At 37.9% G+C, this 20,993-nt stretch overlaps 1 protein-coding gene across 2 annotated transcripts in view; it reads left to right on the plus strand.

Annotated features, from left to right (window-relative positions):
* cuedc1b (CUE domain containing 1b) overlaps positions 1-19,989 on the plus strand; it is a 33,987-nt gene extending 13,998 nt beyond the window's left edge. Inside the window, exons 5-12 of one of the 2 annotated variants that reach the window (XM_033977609.2) lie at positions 2,599-2,725; positions 3,668-3,929; positions 7,121-7,180; positions 7,931-8,008; positions 8,600-8,693; positions 9,813-9,871; positions 11,100-11,169; positions 13,116-19,989. In XM_033977609.2, the coding sequence (XP_033833500.1) occupies positions 2,599-2,725; positions 3,668-3,929; positions 7,121-7,180; positions 7,931-8,008; positions 8,600-8,693; positions 9,813-9,871; positions 11,100-11,169; position 13,116 (751 nt within the window). In that variant the 3' untranslated portion in view covers positions 13,117-19,989. The remainder of the gene's footprint in view (positions 1-2,598; positions 2,726-3,667; positions 3,930-7,120; positions 7,181-7,930; positions 8,009-8,599; positions 8,694-9,812; positions 9,872-11,099; positions 11,170-13,115) is intronic. The other variant, XM_033977610.2, reaches the window with a different exon arrangement.
* The last annotated feature ends 1,004 nt before the right edge of the window (positions 19,990-20,993 follow it).

The raw sequence follows: 20,993 nt of genomic DNA on the forward strand, positions 1-20,993 counted from the left end.
ATTTATGTGCAGAAAATATGCAAAATAAAGGAGCATTAACATTGAGAAAAGACTGAAATCTGAACTGCTAAACTAATACAAGAAACTCATGCATTTCAGAACATGTTTGTAAAGGTCTAAACTTAAGCAGGTTTCACACATAAGACACAAGACCCGATCACATTTAAATGAGCCTTAAGTCAGTGTGTGTTTATTGATACTTGTTTATTGATAATGTTCAGCAGTTACCATGGTGACACAATGCACACAATTAGCAATAACTACGAAAAAGGTTTCAAGATTATCTGAAAACTCAAGAGAAATACTAGCATTCAAAGTTTGATTTTCAACAAAACGGTGAGAGAAAAACTGTTGGCTAACGCTAGCTAGCTTGAGACTGTAATGTTTTTTTTTGAGAGACGGTACAAATCAGCTCATCTGTTGCAGCTCCAGCTAATTCAGTTCTTCATGGTCACATTGTTTTAAACTTTAATCAAGACTTTTGTTTTAACTTGAGTAACAGAGCTTCAGACAGAGCAGTGCACACAGTTAGCATCACACCCCCAGGAAAGGTTGATGACATCAGCTGCAAAGTATCAATAGCATCTGTATCAAAGTAGTTACCATGGAATTTTTTGTCATTTAAATTGTTTTTGATTTTCGCAATTTAAAGCAGAGATATTATGCAAAATCAACTTTTTTGAGCTTTCTACCATGTAAGCTAGCGATCTCTCCTGGGCGCTATTTGAACCGTCCTTACAGTTAGCAGTACGAGCCTGTACAATGCTCCGCCCACAAGCCTAAGTCACCGTTTTTCACAAAGACACAAAAGCACGATACAAAACAATACACTACAACTTAGGAATGTGCCCAAAATCACAAGATCCATAGACTGGTTGATTCTAAACGTTGGTTGATTTGGCTGATGAGGCAAACACATTATAACTGACAGGTCTACAGCCGATCATGTGACAGTGAGAGCGTGTGGCGCTGAACAGGAGTGACCGCTCTCGTGTTTAGGTTAAAGCTCTGAGTCGTGGCCACAGTGTCTTTTTATGTCTCCTCACGTGTCCTTGAGTTTCACAAGTTGTAAATCTCTCTCTCCGTTGCCTTTTCTTCTCTCTTTCTCTCCTCTGGTGCTTCTGTTCGTTATAATCCCAGTTATGGAACGTAAATGACTATTTTCTCACCGTTTATGAGTGAAACTAAAGACCTAATTTAGCTGACAAACATCGCACTTGTTTCTGTCAGTAGCTGTAGCGCGTCTGCTTTTAGGCTTAATATATTGTGCAAACTCATTCCAATCCTGCTCTTTATGCCTGAAGTCATCTGTCTTATGTTTTCAATAAAATGGAAGAAAATCTAAACGAAAATTGAGATCGATCAGTATGGGGGGGGAAAAAATATCGTCCAGTCCTACTACAAAGCAACACAAGTTTATTTGAATAGTTCAATTCATACACAAAGTAATTCAAAGTGCTTTACAGAATAAGAAAGACATTAAAATTTCAATACAAACAAATCAAAAACATACATAATCATGATAAAATTAGCATTAAAAGAGAATAAGCAGAATAAAAACCTTTCAGTAGTATGCACAGTTAAACGTTTTGAGCCTGGATTTAAACATTGTCAAAGTAGAGGCCTGTCTCACATCTTCAGGAAGATTGTCCCAGGTTTTTCGCTGCAGAAAACTGAAACTGATTCCCCATGTTTAGTCCTGGTTTAGTCCTAGTTTCATCCACGTTTAGTCCACGTTTAGTCCACGTTTAGTCCACGTTTAGTCCACGTTTAGTCCACGTTTAGTCCACGTTTAGTCCACGTTTAGTCCACGTTTAGTCCTGGTTTAGTCCTAGTTTCATCCACGTTTAGTCCACGTTTGGTTCTGGTTTAGTCCTGGTTTAGTCCTGCTTTAGTCCTGGTTTATCCCTGGTTTAGTCCATGTTTAGTCCTAGTTTCGTCCATGTTTAGTCCACGTTTAGTCCTGGTTTAGCGCTGCTTTAGTCCTGGTTTAGTCCACGTTTAGTCCACGTTTAGTCCACGTTTTGTCAATGTTTAGTCCTGGTTTAGTCCTGGTTTATCCCTGGTTTAGTCCACATTTAGTCGATGTTTAGTCCTGGTTTAGTCGATGTTTAGTCCTGGTTTAGTCCTGGTTTAGTCCTGGTTTAGTCCTCGTTTTAGTCCTGGTTTAGTCCTGGTTTAGTCCTGACTCTGGACACCAGCAGGAGGCCGTTCATATGGCACTAACATACTACAACTTCACAAATTTGTGTTTTGTTAGTGGAATGCACACTGATTGTGTTGTGATATCACACTGAAGGGAGTGACTAAACATTTAAATATGTTGTTTTTGGTGAATATAGCATTTTGAAACCAATAAAACGTAACCTGCTGATATAAATATGTTCTGTTTTAGCAGTTGATACCCCACAGGATTGTAATAGCCCCTCTTAAAGAAATCATCAAAACACAAACAATATAATAAAATAAAATACTATACAAAAATATTGAAAGTTCAGAAAAAAATCTCAAACAATAAAGACAAAAAGACAAAAAGTGAAACGGCTGTAGACGTGTACAAACAAATGCAGTGGGCTCTTAAGTGTTCGGTCGTTGCAGGTTTGAAGCTCAGCCGCCTCCAGGTCATCAAAAAGTCCGGAGTTACCGAAACTGGAATCCTCCGTTACTCGGAAATCTGCCCGACGACTTCCTGAGGATCCTCCCCCAGCAGCTCGACAGCATTAAGGTAACGACAGAGTATCACTGTGGCTTTATGGGATGGACACTTGGCTCAATAAAACTACAATCTCATTATTTTAACTATGTTTTACTATGGCAACAGCACAGCATTTTGTAAAAGCCAACTATTACTAAGTGCCTCTTAAAGTCGTACAATGTAACTTTTCTGGAGGGGTAGTGGGACGTGCGCCACCTGCTTGTGTCCATGGAGATACTGTACTATTGCTTTGCCTGGGATGTTCCTCAGTATGGCATTAAACTCATCTATCCTGCATTTATTTCATTATTGGAGTTTTTATTGGTTAAAAAAAAAAAAGTTGAAAAATGTATTGTATTTCTTATCTCTATACCAATTTGTGATTTTTTTATTTTTTTTTTGTCAAATTCAAATATGTAACAGTATTTTCAGTGGCTTGTATAAATAAAATCATTTCAGATCGTAGAGTGCACCTGTTTTTCTCTCAGATGGGGTCAGCAGCTGTTCTGTCTGCGTCAGTTATACACATTTTATTCAGAAATACCCAAAAGTAAAACTCACAAATGTTGACCCTTATAATTAATATATTTTCTTTATATTTATTCAACTACAAATCTGCTAATAGTAACTTTATCTGCTCCATCTCTGCTTCACCACAGGCCTGTTACCTGGGGCTGAGCTGCTTATTTTTAGGTGACATTTTGAGGACTTTTGACCTTGGAGAAATTGTTAATTGCTATGGAAACTATGCTTTTTTAATCATTCTGTAACCCATAGATTGAATGTCGCAACTCATCTCTAGATAATCAAGACTTTTCAATAAACATAACTAATTAATTTGAAGTAGTAGTGGTTTGCAGTAGTCCAAAGTTATTAATACGCGCTTACAATAAAATGGATGATAAAATGTTTTATAATTAACCGGGTACAGGCTCTTTAAATTAAATTCAGCTTGTTCATCTTTTTTCTCAGAGTTCTCAGAGCAACCTGGCGCAGCCCTCTTCCTCCTCCTCATCTGTGTCTTCAGTTGGACAGTGGACAGCGCCCTCTGGTTCTGCTCCCGGTACTGCAGGCTCAAACGGAGTCTCCGCTCACAGTAGTACAGGTCCCACTGAACAGGACAAGAAGCTGAAGCAGTACCTGGAGGACGAACGCATCGCACTTTTCCTCCAAAATGAGGAGTTTATGAGAGAGCTGCAGAGGAACAGGGAGTTTCTCATCGCCTTAGAGAGAGGTACCACACATTTTATTTATTTATTTACATTATTTTATTGTTCATTTGAAAAAGACATGTTTACAAGAGATTATCTGTTTTATCTGAGTGTAATTTCTATGGGTTTGTTAAATGATGTTTTTGTTTCTTATTCATCAAACAATAGAGAATTACCTTTCAAAAGCACATGTTTAACCACAGATCGTATCAAATATGTAAATAATCTCATAATTACGTATTACTTTGGATTATCGATGTGGATATCTCATTAACTGCCAGTCACTACTAAAGCTAGCCTAGCCAAGCTTCTTATCTCAACATCATGCACACCAACTTTGTTAGCATTAAATAACTACATTCCCTTTTTTAACGCGAGATGCATTGTTTTTTAAAATTTTTTAAAAATGTCCATTATTTTTCAAACACTTCTTGGATCAGGAAGTGACATCACATTTAACAATCCTATATATGAATTATCAGTTTAAATTTGTATGTTTTTTTGTTTGTTTTTTTATCAATATTCAGTTCACAGCGCACATTTTACACATTTTAAACCAAACAGAAGAAATATACAAAACCCCATAGAAACAAAAAGTCCTCTACCAGATGTTAAAATCGTTACAAATTGTAGCCTTTATAATTAGCAAATTTAGGTCACAATTTACATTTCCAATTTGTTTGTAATTACTACTTCTCCCCAAGTACTTAATGTTTTTTGGTATTCTGATTCTGTTTTGACAACTTTAACCAAATGAGACATATTTTCTATATTTTTATTTTTTATGTATAGTATTAGCACTTTAGGTTAATTTGGTTTGAACCTTGGTGAGACCTGGTTTGGACTAGGTTTGGACCTGGTTTAGATCTGGTTTAGACCTCTTTTGGACCTGGTTTGCACTTGATTTGGAAACTTAATATCTGATCTTTGTGCTGGCTTTTCTCAGTAATGCAATTCAAGCTTTTGGAATATCATTTGCCCAAGAAAACTGCCCTAATATTCTTCCATATTGACATAAACGGTTACTTATTTCTGTCTTTATTGAGCTCAAAGTTGATGGAATTACAACTGCTGTTCAAAACGCAATGTTGCAGTTGTAGTTGCATTTTTGTTTGTGACGACTATACCAAAATAATACATATTTTCTAGATTTTGTTTGTATCGTATTAGCACTTTAGATTAATTTGGTTTGGACCTGGTTTGCCCCTGGTTTGGACCTGGTTTGCCCCTGGTTTGCCCCTGGTTTGCCCCTGGCTTGGATCTATTTTGGATCGATTTTGGACCTGGTTTGCACCTGGTTTGGACCTGATTAGGCCCCCGATTTGGACCCGGTTTGAACCTGGTTTGGACATGGTTTGAACCTGGTTTGGACATGGTTTGGACCTGATTAGGCCCCCGATTTGGACCCGGTTTGCACCTGGTTTGTACCTGGTTTGTACCTGGTTTGGACATGGTTTGGACCTGATTAGGCCCCCGATTTGGACCCGGTTTGCACCTGGTTTGGACCTGGTTTGGATCTATTTTGGACCTGGTTTGCACCTGGTTTGCACCCGGTTTGGACCTGATTAGGCCCCCGATTTGGACCCAGTTTGCACCTGGTTTGTACCTGGTTTGGACATGGTTTGGACCTGGTTTGGACATGGTTTGGACCTGGTTTGGACCTAGTTTGCACCTGGTTTGGACCTGGTTTGGACATGGTTTGTACCTGGTTTGGACATGGTTTGGACCTGGTTTGGACATGGTTTGAACCTGGTTTGGACCTAGTTTGCACCTGGTTTGGACCTAGTTTGCACCTGGTTTGGACCTGATTAGGCCCCCGATTTGGACCTGGTTTGCACCTCGTTTGCACCCGGTTTGGACCTGGTTTGAACCTGGTTTGGACCTGGTTTGAACCTGAGTGAACCTTGTTATCTGATTTTTGTGCTGGCTTTTCGCAGTAACGCAACTGAAGCTTTTGAAATATCACTTACCCAGGACTGTGACATCGATTGTGCTGTAAAATTCTTCCATATTGATATAAACAGTTACTTATTTCCATCTTGGCATTTTTATTGAGCTCAAAGTTGATGGAATTACAACTGCTATTCAAAATGCAATGTTGCAGTTGTAAAACAGTTTCTTTCTTGGACAAATGCATATTCCCGACTTCCATTTGTTGATGTTATCTCCAGATATTGACCCAAGCTTTGGTGTTTTTTAGATTCTGCAGCTCATACAGATCTGAATGGTTGATATCAAAGTTGTATTCTCTCAGATTGGTGATATCAAACAAAATAATTACGCATTTGACCAGTTTCCATTAGATGGTGATGCAAAACTATGGTGCACTATGTAACTTATCTGGTCCTGCTTGTCTCCATGGAGATGTTACTGCTTTGCCTGGAATGTTCCATATTATTTCAGTGAACAAGTTTTTATTTCTTAGGCTTTATTTTGTTTATGTGTGTGTTTACTGCTTAAAAATACCTTGTAAGACATTTATTTTTTACTGGGAGCGGGGTTACCTTTCCACAGATCTAACCTATAGCTTCTTCTAATGCTACTGTGGAACATTCCAGGCAAAGCAACAGCATTTCACAAGCAGGTTACAGACCCTCCACCATAAAAGTTACATAATGAACCTTTTAATTGATGCAAAAAAAACACTGATATGGAAATATGAATCTAAAAATAAAACAAAAATAACGTGTCCTATGGAGAAACCAGTATTCTTCCCTCAGTAATGTCTTTGAACACTTTTGGTCTATTGGTTTATTGTTTATAATGTTTAGTATATCTGGCTGATAATCACTGTAAACTAGGGAGTTGTGGTACGTTTGTTTAGCCCTCTGCAGTAGGGTTCACCGATACGATACTGGTCAGGAATATTGACTCTGATATAGGAAAATTTGCTGGGTGTCGGCTCCATGAGATTGGTCCAGCCGATATCCTGGTTGGGCCTTTCGTTGGATTTAATAAGACTATTGACGACTGACGTAGGCCCAGAACGTTTCATAATGTTTGAACTTCCAGCTTGTTTACTGTGTTTTGAGGGTACGCTTGTATCGGTTCCCATTGGATATCGGCGGATTCTTCAAAACAAAGTGTCAATATTGGTATCGGAGCTGAAAACGCTGGATCGGTGCATCCCTACTCTGCAGACGGCCCCTGGTCAAATGCGCCCCCTAGCCCCCCATCACATGCTGCTGCTCATTTTGTGCTCTGTCTGTTTTAGATCGGTTGAAGTTTGAATCAAAGAAATCTCGGTCTCATTCATCTAGTGTGGAGAGCTCAGGTAGAGACTCACCTGCCTCCTCTGCTTCTGCTGCTGATGCTTTGTCCCTGTCTGCCCCTGTCTGTTCCTGTCCACGGTTCAATTTTCACTTTTTGTTTTTGTAGTTTGGGGTTTTGCAAGCAGAGCTGTATCTTAGTTCACAATGGATCAACTTAACATCCAAATTACAATCCTCCCGTTTACATATACTACATAGAGAAAATATTACGCATTAAACTACCTATTCTGCTTTCCAAATTCTTATTGCAATGATGCTGTTTAAGACGCAGTAATAAAATATGCTTTTTGTTAATAATATAATATAACCCCAGTCCACACATTTTCACTTCTATAGCCACAACTGCCCTGGGGTAGACGAATAGAAGTGTGGCAGCCAACCTGAGCCTATTTTCTACCCAATAATACTCAGCATTTGTACATAAGGAAGGAGTGAAGTGTTGCTCAAGGGCACAGTGTCAGTCTCCAGGTAATAAACGTCAGCCAATAACGTTAACCATTGTCTACTACACGCCCGTTGATGCAAATTTGGGGGCCCGGGGCTAGAAGGCTTATATGGACCCCTATCTAATATAAGGTTCCAATTCTGGTCCCCTAAGACTCTGGGACCCTGGACAGCAGACCCCTTTGTCCCCCCCCCCCCCCCGGTCAACTCCCCTGCGTATATTATACTTTATTCTACAGCTCTACTTCAAAACTCCCGAACTTTCTCTGCTTTTCTATGTCTCGTTTCAAATCCGTTTCTGTTTTCAGGGGATTACTCAGCTGCTTCGATGGAGGCTGTGTCAGACGACGCTCTCTTCAGGGACAAACTCAAACATATGGGAAAATGTGAGAACGATTTATATGATTTAAAGTGTTTTATTAGGGCTGTAGTTCTTTAGTTGTTTAATGTCGAGTGATGGAAAATCTTGGTTTGACGGCCATTTTTTTATGTAGGTTTATATTTAGAGATTTATATGTGAAACAGCGGAAAGGAGTGACTTTTGGCAAGATCCTAAAAAGTACGGTGGCTCAGTTAGTAGGCTGGAGGTGCGATTCCGGCTCTCACAGATGAATGCTGTTGTTGTGTCCTTGGGCAAGACACTTAACCCACCTTACCCCCAGTGAATGAATGTGTGTGTGAATGGCTGGGTGGTTGTTTTAAAGTGCTCTGAGTGACTTAAAAGAGGAAAAGTGCTATATGTAAAAATGTTCCCTGTAGTATATCTTAAAATGTGTATTGGATATACCCCAAAACTTGAGATGGCATGAAATTTGCCTATAAAAAAAATGAAAAGAAGGCACAAAACTCTCTCGTAGTTTGTATTAGCATAATCATAACTCATGGAAATAAATGGAAACAGAACACTAAAAGATTATATGAGAATCAGTACTTAAGAGGCAAACTTTATCAATCTGTGTGGTGTTTTGTCTCCACAGCGACCAGGAAGAAGCTTTTTGAAATCGCCCGGACGTTTTCAGAAAAGACCAAGAGAAGAAAATCAAAACGGAGAACGCTACTAAAGCACCATTCGTATCCTTTTATTATGTGACACACACGGAATCTTAATTAGCTCAGTGCTCAACTGTAGCCGGCGCCACCATTTCCAGCGTAATTTAATGTCTGTGAGGTTTTTGCCGAGTCACACTAAAATCAATAAATCGTGACGGACCGGGCGGCGGACGGGGAGCTGCGGGTGGATGTCACTGAGAACACGTTAAACACTTTACAAATGCAAGGAAAGTATAAAGAAGTGGATTAAGCTAGTGCGACGTCACCCATAGCGTTCGGCTCCAGTCAAATGAAGCTCATCGAGGCTAGTGTGTTAGCTATATTCATTTATATACAGTAAATGGGGCTAATGCTAATGCAATTTCGGAGCCTAATTAATTTAAAAAAGCCACTGACAGAAATAATCTACACCTTAAAATAATTGGGTCATCCTTACAATAGATTAAATTGTGTTGTTAAGTTACATTTGACGTTATAGTAGAAGTTAGCATTAGCATTAGCATTAACACACAAAGACACACCATTCTAAAGCAGAATTGTCCTGCGGTGAAGCGTTTTCATTTGTAAAGTGTTAGAACAATTTGTCAGTGACATCCACCCGCAACTCGCTGTCCACTGCCTGACCCTAACCTTCTAACCTCTGACCCCTGACCTCTAACTCGGCCGCAGCTCGCTGTCCACTGCCTCATCTGTCAGGATTTATTGATTTTTTTTTGCTCCACTCGGCAAAAACCTCATAGGGATTATATTACGCCGGGAATGTATTAGACCGACCGTCCCTCTGACTGGAACTAGCCGGTTATTGTTGTGCGCAGAACCAATTGCGTTAAACTTGGCTCGTTTTTAAACTTAGATTTGTTGAAAGGTTTTAAGAATATTCCCGTGCGCTGTCTCACTCTTGGTTCACCTTTATTAGTACAACGTTTCGATCCTTCTAACCTTCCTCGGATATCTCAGGTACCGAAACGTCCTAATAAAAGTGAACAAAGAGTGAGACAGAGTGTGGGAGTCTTAAAACCTTTCAGCCATGTCTCTCCTCCAACGCAGCTGTCGCCCTGTCAGGTGTACAGCGTCTACACAGTAACTTGGATTTGTTGGACAGAAATATATATAATAAAACTTAACTACGTTCCTTGTAAGATTGGGCACAGCCAACTCCACAGCAAACCTCCTCGACGATGTAGACTCCAACCCCTGCGGTGAGTCGACCCTTAGATTTGATCGATTTGAAATGCCATATATTCAGATGGACGGCAGGGGGCTATGTAACTCTGTGGGAGATTTATGAACCAGAAGATTGGATATTTCTTTCAAAAAACAGTAAAAGTTGAACATTTTTTGCAATTTTTAGCAATTGGCCACACAAACTTGTCATATTAATCTTATAAAGTCCTTTCAACTGACAAGAATCACATCTTCGGGGTTAAATAATGTCACCATTTTCTGAAGTTGTTGTGAGAAGATAGTTTCTCTTTTTATTTATACTGACAGAGAAGACATTGAACTGCGTGCCACTTTTTGTTTCACGTGGATAGGGCCAGTAATTACAGTGATATTAACCATAAACCAGGTCAACAAATCTGCAATCTGACAGTTACACAGCAAATTCCACGATAGAACTCTGACCTGTCTCCAGCTCCATTTTAAACTATTACTGTTGTCATGGCAACATAAGATATTCATTCATTGTAACTCGAGCTGGTTTACCATTTTCTTACTGTAATTTGCCAACAACAAACATTTTAAAAACACTTTAAAACATTTGCCGCTTTGCATATTTTGTGAGCTCATCATGCTATCTGTTACGTAAACCTTGTTGTAGTTAAAGGGGCTATATTACGGTATTTTTCTGATCTATGTTATAATGTTGTTTCCTCATCACAAACAGACCTGGAGTTGTGTTTTGTGTCATTCACACGTTTAACACATAAATCCTGCATCTCTAGGCTGAGCTCTTATTCAAACACAAAACACTCTGTTCCACCTTGTGATGTCATCATGTGGTAAAACAGGAAGTGCTCCACTGTGTTTTTAAACTCCATACACCTTCACTAGAATCATCTGGATCATTTCAGCCATAAATTTAGGCGAATCTCTGCTGAACTAAAGGCAAAAGGAGCTGTTATCTTGAAAACTACCACTTCATGACATCACAAGGTGGAACGGAGCATTTTGAGCTTCGTAGATGTAAACATGTGAATGAAACAAACACAACTCCAGGTCTGTTTTTGAGGAGGTAACAACATTATAACATAGTTTAAAGCTCACAAGAGTCAATTTTGCACAATACAGGACCTTTAATGAGATCCAGCGATCACTCCAAGCATTTAAAATAATTTGCAATAGAATCTGTGAGGATAGTTTTATTATAATTTATAATAATAATTTATAATTTTATAGTTTTATAATCTGTTTGTTTTGTCCCAGAAGAGGGCGCTCAATCAAGGCGAGCTGCAACTCAGGAAGAGACAGAGCCACGCGCCGAGCCTGAATCATGGTAAATCTATAAATACATTTAAAAAGCACTACGTAATTTTTCTCCTCTAGAGTCTGCCAGCTGCTTGTCTCCATGAAGAGTTTTTGTTTTACCTGGAATGTTCCACGGTATGGCATTAAATGTGTCCATCACCATGAAAACAAGCAATTAATATGATAAGTGCAAGAAAAATGAATGTAATACCCCCAGAAAGAGTAGCTGTGATTAAATGGGCAGCTAATAGGATCCTGTTAAAACAATAAACGACAATCTCCGTGGAGACAAGCAGATGGCAAACTCAAAACAACCAGAAATGTTACAGAGTGCTGCTTTAAACACTACAATGACGACATATAAGCAGTTAATGGGCTGTTACACTGATATGGGGTCTATACACATAACATATTTAGCTCACCATGTTATTTTTTATTCTTTTGAAAATGCTATATTCGCCAAAAACAATACAATACCATCAGCATTCGTCCCGCTAATGAAACTACTGCACATCGCGTCAGGTTTGTGAAGCTGTAGTGTATCATGCTTTTGTTTATTTATGGAAAATTTGAGGAGACATTACTCGAACATGCACGGACTACATCTAAAACCTCTTCAGGACATGTTTTTGATGAGGGAACAACTTTATAACATGGTCGAAAGCTCCAAAACGTCGATTTTATGAAATGCCGCTTTAAGACACAAGGCGCTTACAAGTTGGTGCTTGATTCTTTGTGTTTAGAAATGCAGTTTTTCCATTATTTGTTATTGTTAAGGTGGAGTTTGCTGACGTAACTTCCAGTGTTTTGCTCAACGTTCTCCACAGATTCCTTCCAGCAGAACCACCCTTTCCTTCCATATAATGACTGTATTACATTACTATACACTACAAAGCATACAGTTAAAATGTGTTCAGAATATGGATGTTGTTTTAGATGTTTTTACTAGTTAATCGTTTACTTATATAATGAAATCTAGCAATAATGGCTAATTTTGAGTGCTATATTCCTATTGGCTGTGACAGGCTAACAGGCTAGCTCAATGCATTGTCTGTGAACTAACTTTTGGCTACTAAACTGTGTGTATGGTGTGTTTCTACTGTTCCTAGTCACTTTTGGCAATTTTTGTGCAAACCTAGGTTTTTATTTGCAGCTTTTTGTTCAAAAATGTCTAAATCCAAGTGTGTGTTGCAAATTCAAGTAGTTGGTGACATCACACAAGACTACCCTCATTACAGCCGGTTGTTTCTAATTACAAACAGCTGGCTCCAGGGGCGGAGTTTGAAGTGTGGATACCAGTCAGGCCAATCACAGTGTTCATTATACCTCCGGGCCCCGCCCCCTCTTTCCCACACACCCTTTTCTTTAGTTTTCCAGGCACTGCCCAGTTTAGCAGCTTTATTTCCAAGTTAAAGCGTTCGATCCTCCTTTAAATTAGTGTAAAATCCAGTGTAGATTTTAAACTAAATGTGAGTCTAAGTAAAAACTATGTTAAAAAGCTGCTTTGATTTCCCAGTATTTCCAAATAGACTGCTGTTAAAACCGGATAAAATGGTTTGACTCAGGATCTTCTTTTGGGAAGTACATAAACACTAAACCATACATCTACATTTAAAGACTCACATTTCACTTTACCAAAGACAAACATTTGGATTTAAGTCATTTTATATTGTGTAATCTTATATAGCTCTTTTCCAGATGCTTAAAGTTATAATTTAGTGCATTATTCATTCACTCCATACTGTGCAGTTACTATTGTCGCCACAGCTGCCCTGGGATAAACTGAGGTAAACTAACTGAAATTAATCTGCCAGTCTGCGCCATCACCCCCTCCAACCACCACCAACACTCACACAACTCATAAAAGCATCACAAAGACAAGATGAATGCTACCAAAGTGTATTTTCTTGTATAGTTGCACTCACTGTTACGTCAAAACATCACTTTTCTGTCTCTTTTTTTTTTTTTTTCCAGATCGTATTGCTTCAACATATCAGCGTTATGGACTGACATCACTGCAGAAAATTATCCAAGGATCCGTTGGGTTGTGTTTGAATCCACTCCACAATCGCTGTCTAAGGAGGAGCTGTAGTATTAAGGGCTCGGCTAATGTAGGGCTAAAAAAAAAGACAATAAAAATACATAGAAAAAAACATCTCTATATATATGTAAAAAAAAAAATAGGCTAGAAACCCCCTTCACCTTAATCTTTTTTTTTTTTTTTTTTTTTGATGGATTTGTATAGTTTTTGGGATAGATTTGTACAGGGCATCTGGCTTTACAATGAACTGTGATTGGACTGAGCAAACAGTTCTACAATAATGAAAGCTAGAACCCAGCACTTTTGAATACGCACAAAGATGTATTACAATTTCATGTGTTTTCCATTCACTCCAATCCTTCACACGTCATTTGGCTGGATTTTCAAGTCGTATTCCCTCTAGCAACCCATGTTATAGTTGAATCCATGGCTTTCAGAGGGACGGCAGTGTTGACGTAGCAATTAACAATTCAAAACAAAATAGTCGATCTTCTGAATGGTGAAAAGTCCTCAAAATGGCGCCTATAAACCAGTAACCGAAGCTCATGAATTGGCCTATTGTGCATTCACCTACATTACGCTGTTTCCTCATGAAAAACATACCCGTGGTTGCGTTTTGTTTTCATTCACAAATGTTTAATACACAAACCGTGCAAATTAAGGCTGAGGTTTTCTCTCAAAACTGAAAACACTTTGTTCCACCTTGTGATGTCATCATGTGGTAATATCAGAAGTGCTCCACTGTGTTTTTTAACCTCCATACAGCTTCACTAGAATCATTTGGATGATTTCAGCCCTGGAGTTTCTGATCTATAGTAAACAAAAGGTAAAAAGAAGCTTGAAAACTACCACTTCATGACATCACAAGGTGGAACAGAGCATTTTGAGCAACAGACCAATAATAAAGGGTTACTCAAACATGTGTGAATGAAACAAAACACATTTCCAGGTATGTTTTTGAGGAGGTAACACCATTCTAACACGGCAGGAGTAAAGTTTGCATAATATAGGACCTTTTAAGTTAATTATACGTAGCCCTACCCTTTTGTACCGATCGAGTAGCTTTACGATTGTGAGTGGATTCAGAAAAAAACACAACATGGCCAATCACATCTGGGGGGGGGGGAGATCACTTGACCCACTCACCCCTCCCCACCCCTGCCCCTTGAAGGTTGTCCCCAGCAACAAACGACCAGCGTTACTGTGGCGACAGACGACGTCCGTTGCCATGACGACAGACGGGGTGGCAGCACTTCCCGTCTCTCTCCGAAATCCTGATCCAAAACAACCAGCTAAACGTGTTGGGAGCATCTGAAGACTGGACTGATCCCTAATGGGTATATAAACAATATCTCTGTACTATAGTAGTCCGTTTATATATGATTTTAATGTAAAGGAAACGCAGTATTACCGGTATTTCTTAGTAAAGGGTTCCTACATTGGTTTGTTTTTTTTAGTCTTGAGATTTGACCCTATGAGGCCACTGTAGTGAAGAAAATAGTCTGGTGTTTTGATCAGTTATAGTTGCTGGGATTACAGCGCCCACATTGGAGGAAGAGACAGGAACAAAGAAAAAAACCATGAGTCAGGAAGATGTTTTAGGTTGAACTTTAGCCCCGCCCACTTAACCTCTTTCTGACACTGTGATATGGCACCGTGACACAGAAACAACTGTCTGGGATAGCGTCACGCCCGGAAGCTGTAATTTGGAACAGATTATTAGTGATGGGACTTTTGGCTCCTCTATGAGATCTGATTCTTTTAGATCCATTAATTTTAAAAAGCTGTTCAAAAGACATTTCAACAACAAACTGATCACAGAGAGAAATTACGAAGGCTTAAATGCGATTAAACTGGTGAGATGTGTTTACCCTTTCAAATTATCAAAATAAAATAATAGTAGTAATTTAAAAGTAACTGTTAAATATGATAAACTAATAAATCAATATGATATGCTATGTATGTTTTTTTGTGTCCAAAGCTCTCACATGGGTTGCTTCTTGTGTTGGTTCAGTGTTAATCAGAAAGGAAAAAGATTTGGCTTTTAGAAAATGAGATCCGGATCCAACTGTTCACGTTTAGGAACCGTTCAAGAGCCGAACATCACATCACTACTGATTATATTATAAACCTGTCTAAATATCAATGCTCCTGTCTGCTTCTCCAAATTAGGGATAAGAAAAACCTGCAAGCCAATACTCAAATCCCAGGCTATATCTTGTCCTTAAAATAGAAAAGAAATGGTTTGATAATGATCTGATTTCATTGTGTGTGGGAACCCTGTACTAGCCTTCTCCCTGTCTCCTCTATGGGGGGGCTTTAGCTGTATATTCATAACTTGCCATTAAAACAACTTTCTTACATTTTCCAACTGTGTACAGTAGCTTACAGACTCCAATCTTTATAATACAGGTCCTTCAGGCCACATCAAATAACTAATATTTTCAATTTTCTAATAGCTGTTTTATCAAGAATATCACACAGTACGTAGCCATATCTTACACCTGTTGTCCGTTTCTACGCTCCTCCATAGGCTGCGGTCAGAGGGTAAAGACTGAACACGGAATTTCAAGTTTAAAGGGCCCGTATTACGCCATATTCTGATTTATGTTATAATGTCGTTTCCTCATCACAAACAGACCTGGAGTTTTGTTTCATTCACACTTGTTTTACACACAAACCCTGCAGATTTAGGCTGAGTTCTTCTTCTCTCAATCTGAAAACACTCTGTTCCACCTTGTGATGTCATGTGGTGGTACAGGAAGTGCTTTACTGTGTTTTTAAACTTCACACACCTTCACTAGAATCATTTGGATGATTTCAGCTCTGGAATTGCCAGTCTCTACTAAACAAATGGTCAAATGTAGCCATTAACTTGAAAACTACCAGTTCATGACATCACAAGGTGGAACAGAGCATTTTGAGGTTTGGAGATGTTACAGACTAATAATAAAGTGTTACTCAAACATGTGAATGAAACAAAACACAACTCCAGGTCTGTTTTTGAGGAGGAAACAACATTATAACATGTAACTCGTGAGAATCCATTTTGTTTAATATAGAACCTTTATTTAAATTGAATAAAACGTGTACATTTAAATTCTGTGAACCTTTTGAATGAGAAGAAATCCTCTCATCTATGGAACCAAAAAGCCATAACATTATCGAATCCTCTACAACTAATCTATTACTGACCCCTTGTGGTAAGAATTTGTACTGTGCAATAGTGAAAATTCTGATTGAATTATTCTCATTGCTGTAGAGTTTTTAATGTTTATTTTATTTATTTGAGCATTTTTTTAGGGGATTTCTGGGATTTCTTCTATAAAAACTGCAAAAACTATTTAATTAATTAACCTCTAAACTTATTTCTAGCCATTCAAAAACTATTTACTAAAGGGATAAAGACTATTTCAACTCCTCAAAATCTCATTTGTTTCAGTTTAATTAAGTCTATATCAGTGGCTCTCAAACTTTTCACACTCAGTACCACCAAAGAAAAGATTTGGCTTTCTGAGTACCACCAGATCTAAGCCAGGTCTAAAACAGGACTATTCCAGGTCTAATCTAGAGCTAAACCAGGTCTTAAAGTGGACTACATCATTTCCACTATAGCTCTAAACAAGAAATGGACAAAAATAGGACAAAAAGCGGATTAAATTAACTTTGAATTAGGCAAACCCATAAACTGAAGAGGCGTCTAAGAGCTTACGTACCACAGTTTGAGAAACACTGGTCTTTACCATAGAAAAACTACACAAATTACAAAATTATGCAAAGAAAATTTACGTTAAAATCCATAATTGTTTAAAGTCATTGTTAATTGTTAATTCTACGACTCTAAAATTCACTCATAATAATTAAATAACCCTGCAGTCTGAACGCAGCCTATGTTAAAACAGGAGCTAGTTTTTTCTACTGTGAACTGGGGTTTAAGAAAAGTGGGGAGAACGCGAGAGTGTGCGAGTATTTCTGTCTGATCGGTCAAATTTCTAATCTCTTGGTGCTGTTTTTATGTTTTTGTTTTGCATGACTTATAGGTATCAGAAAGGCTTTATAATATAACGGAGAGACGAGATCAAACAGATATAATTAAGTTTGCAATGACAATTTGAATGCTTTGCAAAAATCTGAAGTGAATGAATGAATTTGAAAAAAAACCCAAAAAAAACAGACCCTTTAATGTTGCATGTATTTTAATATCAGCTCTGGTTTATGTACTGTAAGTTATGTTTATTTTTATCATTTAGGAAGAGGTTGGTATGACATCAGTTGATCAAAATGTTCCATAAACACAGTTGGCGTCACCGTATAAGGTATAATAAAACAAAACATAAAAGTAAAAATAAAACCATTGGACGTTAAAACACAGATCTGACCTGTAACTTGGCCTGGTGCGTCTCTATGGAGAAGTTTAATGTCATACTTTGGAATATACCACACATTCTATTGGTGGTTTTCATATTCTGTGAGCGTAATGGCGTTGTTCTTCCAGATGGGGGCGCAAGAGCCTGTTTTCCCTATTGATTACACTGTACTTTGCATGAAATATCCAAAAAGCAAATTCACAAATCTTGAACCTGATCATTTTTATTTGTAACTAGACCCAAGAACTCTCTGTATCACAACACAAATCTGCATTTTAACAATATTAATTTTAGTTGCTCCCATCTTTATTAAATATTATTGACCTTTTAGAATGTTGTGATGTTATCTGAAACCATAAACTGTTTATATAAATGGACGTAGCTAACCTGCTAGCCACTATGTTCGAAATTGAAAGTGATCGTTAGCGCGCTTCCAGCTCCATCGACTCTGGCTCCAGTTCACTTTCTATTGAAAAATTGCCGCCTCTCTTTTTATAACTGCTGCTGTCAGACTCATCGTTTTTGGTCTTTAAATGTCCGTAGCCTCGATGAGCTTCATTTGACTGTGGGTGACGTCAAACTCACTTAGTCCGCTTCTTTATACAGTCGGTGTCTGAAACCCAATTTGGCATCTCCATGGAGACAAGCGCCAGGTGGCAAAACCAGGCCGAGATACGGGTCACAGTGCACTTTTAAAGCAACACAAAGCCTTTAAACGTAAAAGAACAAAACTGTAATGCTGTTTCCAGTAAAGTTCATTCAATTGGCCTTTATTGTGTTTAATGGCCCATTCACACTTTATGGTATCAGTGTTGACTCACCCACTCTTTGGAATATACTTTGTTCCCGTTAAGGATTTTTTTTGAAGAAGTTTTATCGGGAAGTGACTGTTGAAATGAAACTTGATTTGAGCTCAGGGAGATTTTGTCCCCTTTTTTAAACCGCTAATCTTCCATGTACATAGCTGCAGCAGTGTAGTAACTATTGAGTAAATGTAACATATTTTACATTTCATTGTATTTTAAGGTGCACAGTGTCAAAGAACAAGACTCAAGTTTCCACTGCCATTTTTGTATGTTTGCATATATTTGATTATAATAACAGCTACACTCTTAAAAGTACTTAATAAAACTCATTTAGACCTGGTTTAGTCCTGGTTTAGTCCTGGTTTAGACCTGGGTTAGAGCTGGTTTAGACCTGGTTTAGTCCTGGTTTAGACATTGGGTTAGACCTGGGTTAGACCTGGTTTAGTCCTGGGTTAGAGCTGGTTTAGACCTGGTTTAGAGCTGGTTTAGACCTGGTTTAGTCCTGGTTTAGACTTTGGGTTAGACCTGGGTTAGAGCTGGTTTAGTCCTGGGTTAGAGCTGGTTTAGAACTGGATTAGTCCTGGTTTAGTCCTGGGTTATAGATGTGTTAGACCTGTAGACTGTATAGACAGATTTTAGTCCTGGGTTAGTCCTGGATTAGACCTGGTTTAATCCTGGGATAAAACTGGTTTAGACCTGGTTTAGTCCTGGGTTATAGATGTGTTAGACCCGTAGACTGTATAGACAGATTTTAGTCCTGGTTTAGACCTGGATTAGAGGGGTTAATCCTGCATTATTGACTTGATTTTAGACCTGGGTTTAGACCTTCGTTTAGTCCTGGGTTAGACCTGCTTTAGTTCTGGGTTAGACCTAGTTTAATCCCAGGTTAGACCTACTTTTGTCTGTGGTCTGGGGTTACACCTGGTTTAGTCCTGGGTTAGTCTTGGTTTAGGTTAGACCCAGTTTTGTCGTGGTTTAGTGCGGCTTACTTAATATGGGTTTCTTCCATGCTTACAATACAGTGCATTACATAATATTATTTCTCAAATTACACCAGTGCATATAATCATTTATAATATATGTGTATCTTATAGTCCATTGTCCACTTTATGAGATACACATTTTGTATCTGAAGAACATATGTATAACTTGTCATTATTTAAAACCATTCTGCTTTCGTTGTAATTTGCCCTTAAATACTGTTTCCATGACGATTATGACATACAGTTCTTTGTTTTACCATCTACTTAACTTTTTTCCTTTCCAAAACTGGGTAAAAGGTGTACCTCATAACATGGACAGTGAGACTATCGATGTAGTAATGCTGTATCCTTCCGTATATGTTAACTCAATAATAATAATACTACGTTTAAGTTTTATGTTGTTATTCTCTTGGAAAGAATGTATGCCTTTGCCATATCTTCACCAGGTCCTCCAGTTTCACAAAGTCAATGCCAAAAACAATTGAAAACACTGTTATAGTTTCCATTCTGTGTCTATAAAGTGAAAGTGCCGTTCTCCCCACAGCAAAATGGTCAGTGAGTAGTTTCATGAAAAGAACATTTGTGTTGTATCTTTCTTTGTCTGTTTTGTTTGTGAATTATATTTGTAAAAAAAAAATATTAACATGATAATTAAAGGTTTTTCTATAAACTGCAACATTGTGGATTATTACAAATGGAAAAAGTACTCAAAACTATCACATGAATAAATCTACTTAAGTAAAAATATTATAGTACCTGTTTAAAAATGTACTTTGAGAGTTAAAAGTAAAAGTATTTCACGTAGCTTCTGAGGTCTAACAAAGCTTCAAATGTAGTGATTTTGATAAAGATTTATGCTGAATTTTGTTCAACAGAAACAACTGAACCGATTGTTTTCTCAAGCTGTTTTTATTTGTATTTTTTGATCAAACTATGAACGTGTTAAAAATAAACCCTCAGCCTTTACAGCAGGTCTCATAAATAATAAACATATACTTTTATTTTTCAGTCCAGTTCAAAAATGTAGTGAAGTACAAAGGACAGACACTGCTCTCAAATGTAGTGAAGAAAAAGTAAAAAAGTATACACATTTATATAGAAATGTAAGAATGTAATGCATTTATATAGAAATGTAAACAAACATTGAGAATTAGCTTGTAGCATGTTATACATTCTATACTTGTCCCTATCAAATCAATAAATCAATAAATAAATAATAATAATAATGCATAATAAACTTCTATGTAAGTAAAGTACAGATACCTACATTTTACTCTTAAGTACAGTACTTTACTACTTTTACCACCACTGGTTAATGGTTGAATTCCTGATGAGCTAATGCATTAATCATGTACCATTAATGTGAAAAGTCACCAGTACTTTTTAATGTAATGTGCCATTCACCCAGGTTTCAAATGTGGTCACAAGGTTTGTTCTATTGGGTTACGATAATAATATTTAGTTTGGCTTCAGTGTAAAAGTGCCCCATTACCTACTTTTTTCATGGGGTTCAAATGAGGACTGTTGCTGTGGCAGTTAACAACGTAACAGATTATTATATTATATTTCATTTGACTCCTGTCCTTTGTCTCACTTATTTGGAGAATATTACACTTTTTCATTGATGCCGTATTAACTGTATGAAAAGTTAATTA

The sequence above is a fragment of the Periophthalmus magnuspinnatus genome, chromosome 13 (genome assembly GCF_009829125.3).
Source record: "Periophthalmus magnuspinnatus isolate fPerMag1 chromosome 13, fPerMag1.2.pri, whole genome shotgun sequence".
Taxonomy (NCBI): domain Eukaryota; kingdom Metazoa; phylum Chordata; class Actinopteri; order Gobiiformes; family Gobiidae; genus Periophthalmus; species Periophthalmus magnuspinnatus.